Below are 7,733 nucleotides of genomic sequence, written 5' to 3'. Positions count from 1 at the left end.
ATAACCATATACTTCTTAAAGCGTAAATAATACGGTCATGCCTATTGATAAACAGTTTTCTCCATCTGATCAGTCCTAGTTATTTTAGATTGTAAGTGGTTTTAGAAGATGAAGATCTTAAAACATGAGGGTAGCTTAGTAACTTCTGAAGGTGAAAACCTGCCAAGAAATTTGAAATTCGAGCTGACTCCATCAGCCTCACATCTCGTGTTCTGACTTAGTTGTAGGTTGACCTTGCGTACCATGGCGTTGCTTACAGTGTTCTTGAGGAATCCTGAGGTGAATACAAAGTAATCTATGATATCCCCTCACCATCTCTGGCTTCTATCAGCACAAAACTACATTTTTGGCTGGTGTTATAACACAGGTGCCCCGAACTACTTTTGGCTTTTCTGAGGAATCGAGGTGATCGATGGAGAAAGCACAAGACTTCACTCTTGATTTTTGTTATTTTTGTAGCTTTTCATCATTAAAAATGTATATCGTTAATATTAATCACAGAAAAAGAAAATCATACAGGTTCACATTTTATTATTTTACAGCAGCCATGCTTAACTGATGTTATAACTGAAAAAAAACCCCAGCAAATCAAGTCATAGGATCCCAAGCGTATGTTTGCTGTCAACAAAGCGACAGCAGGACTCACAGGGACTTCAATTAGTATTAGATTGTAGTCTTCATATTTACATTTAAAAGTATTCCCCTCCATGTCCTCACATAAATTATTAAGCTATTCAAATTCAATAGGGTAGAAGTGTGAGATGGAGAAGTGTGCATTAAGTATCTGACAAAGTGACCAAAGAAAGGCAATTCTGAGAGATGTCACTCTGGCTGATAGTCGGGGGGACTGTCCCTCTAAGTGCCTGGTCATTTTGTATCTGATCACTGCTTGAGTCAACAAGAACCAGAAATCTTCCCTTCTGTATTCCAGTGATTGCGTAAGAGAGAACGATAAGAAAATAATCTTTCAGTATACTGCAAAAAACAAACAAGCAGAACAGAAAACCTGGAACCATAGGAACTGGTGTCTAAGCGCTTATGTATTCACCTGTTGCTCTCCCAGTATCTTCCTGAATGTTCTACTGTGCAAGAGTCAGTTAGGGAAAAGCATGTAACTAGTGATTAAATTCTTTATCTGGATAAAACACCTTGTTCCAGTAAACAGCATTTTCTTCTCTTTTTAGCTTTTATTCCACAAATTAATCACATAGCTGCTGTTTTCCAGTAATTCAGACTTGTCATAGAAATACATTTAATTATTGTATAATTAGCTGTATAAGATAAAGGGGTTCTACTCAACTGCCTTTCCAAGAATATCCGAATTTTCTAGCATTTTAAAATGCCTATTGAACTAGCAAAAAGCTAAGTGACTGATCTAAAGGAGAAAAAATGAACAGAAATACATGACTAGTGGTCCAAATACCTCCATCCACACTGTATTTTTTGAAACACAGGAAACTAACATTAACTCCAGATTATATGTAAAACCAGGTAGCTGATCTCTAGTCTGAGTGGTTCTTCCTGTGGGCATCTTTCATACTTAAAAATTCTTGCCTTAAGATATAAAAAATATTCTTAAGTCATTTAACATTTCATATATCAGTACAGTTATATGACTTAAAACCAGTATTGTGCAATAGATTATATTAGTACAAAAAATTACACCAATTAATAAATGTTAGAAATGGAAGCAATTTGTATTGAGATCACAATAAAGATTCAGTGCAAAAAAATCCTTATATAGACTTAATTCCAAGCCAAGTAGATTTCTTATGACCTCCTTGCAGCTGTACTCTCATTCTTTAAACGGAAAATATGTGCTATATAGAAAAATAACTTCTTTCCATTCTTTGAAAAATTTAACAAGATTTGGGCAACTGAAACATGGTTATACATCATAATGACTAATAAAAATGGTTATCAGCAGAAAAGGTTTTCACAGGCGCAGTGAAATTCAAAGCCACGTGACTTAATTCTCTACTCCGTAAGAAAACCTCTGAGAGATCAGAGATAGGAAGTTATGAAAAAATTCTGAAGATCTGCTGGAAATTCAAACTGCTGCTGTGGAAAAAGGTTCTTTGCTTCTAGGAGCAAAAAAAAAGTGCCAACAGGAAGCAGCTTCACACTGAGAAGAAACCACGAGGCTTTGAGGGAAGCAGTGCCTTTCAGACACCTCAACCTTATGTTGTACACATCATACCTGCTCTAACCACAAAACCAAAAAGTCTGTCTCCTTCTGCCTTTATCACCAAATGATTTTAGACATACACTGAGGAGAAGTAAAGAGTTTGTGTTGTTATATGAACAGGGACTGGTATACGTAACTGATTTTACCTGAGCTACAAGAGATGAGGCAGAAGTCTTCCTTTACTTTCCCTCCAACATAAAGGACACAAACAAGTTCTTAACAGTTGCTACCCTCACTCAATTCAGGCAATTTCTGTCTTTATTTGCATTCTCTAAAAACTTCTCTGATATTCATGAATACACATCAAATGAATGCAAAAGCCTAACACAATATCGCTACAAGATAACATGGGCTCCAGTTCAGGACATTAATAAGCATTTTGTAAACTCTTCTGAAATTAAAACTCTGACTAGAGTTTTATTAACTTCAAGACCTTTGGATCTGAAAATCAAATTGGATTTCTCCTCACTTAGGCATAGTAGGCAGTCAAAAAAGACACTTCATTCATGTCTTGTAATTTGTACTTGTGGAACAGAGAGAAGAAAATGATCTTTGATCTAAATTAATTAAACACTTTTCTCATTGGCACATAAGTGGCTTTTTCCCAACAGTTCTTTTGCTGGCTAAGAAATTATTGTTTGTTCCCCTCGTTATCAACTTTCACAGCACCGTTAACAAGGAGCAGTGTAGAAAATCATGCATTTTGGTCAACAAAGCCAATAGGTATGAGCTCTACTGTACGTTAGCATCAAAGTTGTTTATGAAGGAAGAGTTTTTTTAATTTTTAAAGTATAATTGCATTCCAAGCTTTGAGCTGGGTTGAATGGCCAGTTTTGGAGGAATTAGAGAATTCTTCAAAAGAGCTAAAAATTTATTTACAATGACAACTTTCCTCATAGCTGTCTTCATTTGAAGCCAAAAGACGTTTGTGTTCATTTCCACTAGAATTTAAAGGTGTATAGCAAGGAAAACTTGTTCTGGTAGCAACGATTGCAGAAGAGGGCAGGTCACAGCCTTCTTCGTGCTGGAATAGTGGTGGTGATTCTCCACAACTTGGTTCAAATTTTGAAAGAAAAGGAGAGAATCGCAGAAATGTCAAACAGAACACGTTTTTGTGGTTTTTGTAAGGATCATGGGAAACTGATTCTGAGAATTCAGTCAACATTAGCAGGATAACATCTGCTCTGTGCGTACCTTGAGTCCTATCTTCCTTCTTCAGACACTGCTATAAGAGAAACCACCATTCATGGAAGTGTTGAAAATTCTCATGGCTTAAAAATTTCAGGAACAGGTCATCTCAGTTACTTTTAGAGGGAAATCCTATTTACTTTTTGAAATTATAAATGTCTTTGTAGATAACATCTGATAGCTAGACGTTTCTGACCTATATAGGTAATTTTGAAAACAGAGTTTTCTGTAGAGTACAGAGCTCTGTACACTTACTACCTGCACTGCTCCTTTAGTCCTCCCCTTGGAACAACTTATCTGCATGACAATAATACCCTAGAAAGCCAAAGTTATTGTAAAAAGAATAAGAAATCAGATGTAACATCCTTAAACAAAACAAACAAAATCATTAATTTATCAACAGTCTTAAAAGAACTTACCTTTAAAATTTGGTCTGATTCTAGCATCATACCCTGATGTCCTTCCCATCAATTTGTCCAAAAAATCTGAAGGAGACAGGGTCTGTGAGGGGGATTTTCCAGATCTTGAATCATGTTCTTTACAGAAAGTCGTCCTAAATAAATTATTAGCCACCATTAGGTACTATTCAGCTAGTATTTCACTCAAGTCAGGAAAAAATTGTAACAATTAATAAAATTGTCTCAATTCACTGAATGCAGCAATTAAGATTTTTATTTATTGAATGATATCATATATTTTTCATCAGGAAACATTATGCTAGAAATAAAAATGAATTTTGGATAGCATGCATGGACACGTTTTGCTGTTCAAAACAAATCCCTTCACTTTAAAAATAAATATATTTTAGCTTTAAAAATTTAGGAGAGTCAGTGTATTTTTTTTTAAAAAGCATGTTATTTTCTGTAGGGAAAATAAACTAGTAATGAAATAGTCACATTTGGTCCTCAGAGGCACAGATTTCATCATAAGCAGCACTATCTTGGTTCCTAAATAACCAACATCATGCTATCTGTCTTGCAATATGTGCATTGAACTACTAAAAGTAATAAAAACACTCTCTTCTTAACTACTCTCTATTTAAATATTTGCCTGAAGGGAACTACTCTGTTTCAGGAGTCCTTCTTGTACTTTTTTTTTTTGGTGCATTTACATGTAAGCATACTAACTAATACTAAATAATACTAAATTCTTTATCTTTTTATAGAACCATCAAAACTGCTAAAAGGCAATGTGACAGTAAATCTTATTCCCCACTTTTTCAATTCCATATATGGGGGGAGGAGGAAGGGAGTTGCTTTTTTTTTTTTTTTTGCTTTTGTTGTTGACGTGACACTCTTACATCTCTAATTTTTAATATAAAATAGATGATATTTCCCACTTAAATAGTAGAAATGTTCAGATAAGATAATAAAAACTTGAAAACTAAGTCAGTGTAATTACTTTGGATGATACTTTACAGTCTACTTCTGTCTCCTTTCAGTGTCCACTAGTGATAAGTTGTGCTGTCATCTCATGTGTGCAAACTCTTGAATACAAACATTTTTTTTCACTCAAGCACTGTATACATATGTTATTACACATACAAAAGCATTTTGTATGTTTACATGTAGATACACAGCTTTGTACACGAAGATAAGGAATCTCAGCTGAAATGGTGCTTTGGTGAATAGCAATGACTTGTTTGCCTTGTATCGCAAGAAGTCAGCAGCTGAAGCAAAAGCTCATCAAGCATTAGAAATAAAATAAAAAGAGAAAATAAAAATTAGAAGCAATAATCTGCTGTACTGATACTTTAAATTAGCATAGGACTGGTTTAATTAGGCATTTTTCCAAAATCAGAAGGCTGGATTTCTAATTTCAAATAACCACATCCCTGACAAATCTTGTTGATCATTTCCAGAGCCTGAAGAGGAGGGAACCAAAGCAACTTCCTTCATAAGCTCTGGAGGGAGCACAAAGATTAAATAGCATTTGGAAGAAAAACTGAAGAAACTGTTTTCAGCTATATTGGTAATCAGTAACAAAGCATGTCTTTGAATCAGAGAAATGGAAAATAGATCAGCCAAACTTGATATTTTTTGGTGTTTGTTACCAAGCAACGAGTCTCTTAGTGTAAAAAGGAAAGTCTATTCAGAATGAACACAAAACACTTTCAAATATAGCAAACAAACTAGGTTAACATGATATAGTTTCTTTATAGTTATGATGTCCACATTCTTTGAAAAATATCATCACAAGGAGCCATATCACCTACCTGAAATGGTTTGTCTCTAAGAAAAATGCAAATAAGGTTGTCAAAATTTTCACTAGCTGCCGGTTCATTCCTCCTGCTTTCTGTGTTGATTTGGAAAATATCCCAGAAACGATTCCAGAGAGATGCAGGGAGAAAGTATGCTGGTGCTGCCTAGATTCCCAAATTCAGCAATAATTTATTTTTCTTGACAATCAGGAAAAGAAGGTCTGGATCTCTACAAACTGGGGATAAAAAAGAAATGCCAGTCCTTGGAATCATGGTCAGGTCAAGCCTAGGCTCATCTCCAGCAGCCAACAGAAAATATACAAAGCATCAGACCTGGTTATTCCCCACCTTGCTTTTACTGGGAGATGAAGAAAAAATTAAAAAAATAACAACAAACAAAAAAAAAAAAGAAGAAAGGAAGGGAAAAAAAAAAAAAAAAAGGAAATAAAAAGAAGGGAGAACCCTAGTACCCAAAGAGCATCGCCCAAAGGGGAGTAGCGTTGAGAGCAAGCAGTCTGTTGCCGGTGTGTTTTATTCCCCTTTTGCTTTGAAAAGTAGCATTTAGGAAGGGTGGTGGGGCTACTGGCTCGCTCTGTTCCACTCCCCCGTTGGCAGGGAGGTGTCGGCGCTGCCGTGCGGGAGCGAGCGGGCGGCGGGGGCTGCGGGGAACCCCAGCGCCTGTGCTGGAATGAGGCGGGCGGGAGCGCACCGCGCTATAAATTCAGCACTCGGACAGCTCCGCGCCCGCCGCTGCGCATGCGCCTGGTGTCCGGCGTCTGGGAGGGGAGAGGCGCGCGTGTGCGCGCGCGTGGGTTTGTGTGTGCGCGCGTGGGGGTGCGCGCCCAGAGGGCGAGTGGGAAGGTTGGTGGCATGGGGTGTGTGTGCGAGGAGGGCGAGTGGCGTGTTTTGTGCGCGTGGGTGTGCCTGAGTTGGGAGAGGGGTCGCGCTGGGGGTGCTGGGGCGGAGAGGGGCCGGAGTCTTGACCCAGTGACTGGGGGAGAGCGGCCCCCCGACACCTGGGGCACTGCGGGGTCTGGAAGGAGCGGAGCGGGTGTGCGGGGCGAACGGGCTCTGGGGAGCCTATTTGCAGTTGTTCCTCGGTGCTGTTTCTCTTCCCCACGGTGTAGAGAAGGAATCAATGGCACTGAGCTTTCTTGGAGGTGGCTCTATCTCCACACCCTAAGGTGCTAGCAGCATCGTGCCTTTCTTTTTACACATAAGGAACTGAAGCACTGGCAGCTGAAACAAGGGTCGTGGTTACCTGAGGTTCCTTGGGTACCTTGCAGACCTTGGGTACCCTCCTGCTCCCCAGCGTCCCCACCCTTTGTCCTTCACACAGCGCTTCCCACTGCCTTCACTGCTCACCGACAGCTCCTCATGTTAAACTCAGACTGATGGTGGGGTATCACATTGTTTGAAGGAAGGCAGGGTGACTTGAAGCCTCTGAAACACATACGGTGATGGGCGGAAACTCTGCTCAACCCTTGAAGTGTTTTGTTAACATGGTTTTAAATGGGAAATCTCATCTAGTGGATTTAGTGAACTAAGCGCTTCCCTCTGCCATCCTCGTGGTTTCCCCTCCATCCACCACCTGCTCTGTCTGGTCAACCTGACAAGAATCTGGACGCTTCCACATTGGTTTAGTTGGCCTGCTGGAAAATCCTAAACTTTGTGAGAGTAAGAATCAAGTCTGTTTCAATATTCTGAAATCCAATTCAGACCAAAAAAAGAAAAAAAAGCAGTTTTCTCCCAATGCACACACACATTCTCTTATCTCCCTGGAAAAAACCTGCCACTTCACGACAGAGATTCTTACCACATTTGTAGTAATATTCAAAAATTTCTTCTGGACTGTATTTGTTGTTTTCCGACATTACCAAGAGATCAAAGCCACTTACCGTTCATTAAATGAAACTCTGTTAAAGCATTTTGTTCACTTTAGCTTAACACAATAGGATATATCTGAAAAAAAGCTCCACACGTCACTAGATATTCATAGATGCAAGTGGTAGATATCACATCTTGGGCACACCAAAACAAAGGAAGAAGAAATTAGTAGGAAAAGTCTAAACATGCGAACCTACCTCAAACCCTTACTGCCTTGCCTGCTGAGTCCATGTCAGTAGCACAATGAAAGGTCCAACAGAAAAAAGGCCA

The 7,733-nt window shown here is 38.8% G+C and overlaps 1 protein-coding gene across 3 annotated transcripts in view; it reads right to left on the bottom strand.

Annotated features, from left to right (window-relative positions):
- GLRA2 (glycine receptor alpha 2) overlaps window positions 1-7,270 on the bottom strand; it is a 126,312-nt gene extending 119,042 nt beyond the window's left edge. For 2 of the 3 annotated variants that reach the window (XM_010728889.3, XM_010728890.3), the window contains exons 1-2: window positions 5,592-7,270; window positions 3,796-3,929 (exon numbers count right to left, since the gene is read on the bottom strand). In XM_010728889.3, the coding sequence (XP_010727191.1) occupies window positions 3,796-3,929; window positions 5,592-5,659 (202 nt within the window). In that variant the 5' untranslated portion in view covers window positions 5,660-7,270. The remainder of the gene's footprint in view (window positions 1-3,795; window positions 3,930-5,591) is intronic. The other variant, XM_010728892.2, reaches the window with a different exon arrangement.
- Between the last annotated feature and the right edge of the window lie 463 nt (window positions 7,271-7,733).

This window comes from Meleagris gallopavo, chromosome 1 (genome assembly GCF_000146605.3).
Source record: "Meleagris gallopavo isolate NT-WF06-2002-E0010 breed Aviagen turkey brand Nicholas breeding stock chromosome 1, Turkey_5.1, whole genome shotgun sequence".
Lineage (NCBI taxonomy): Eukaryota > Metazoa > Chordata > Aves > Galliformes > Phasianidae > Meleagris > Meleagris gallopavo.
The sequence above is the reverse complement of the archived record's forward strand: the minus strand, read 5'-3'. Positions and strand labels throughout refer to the sequence as shown.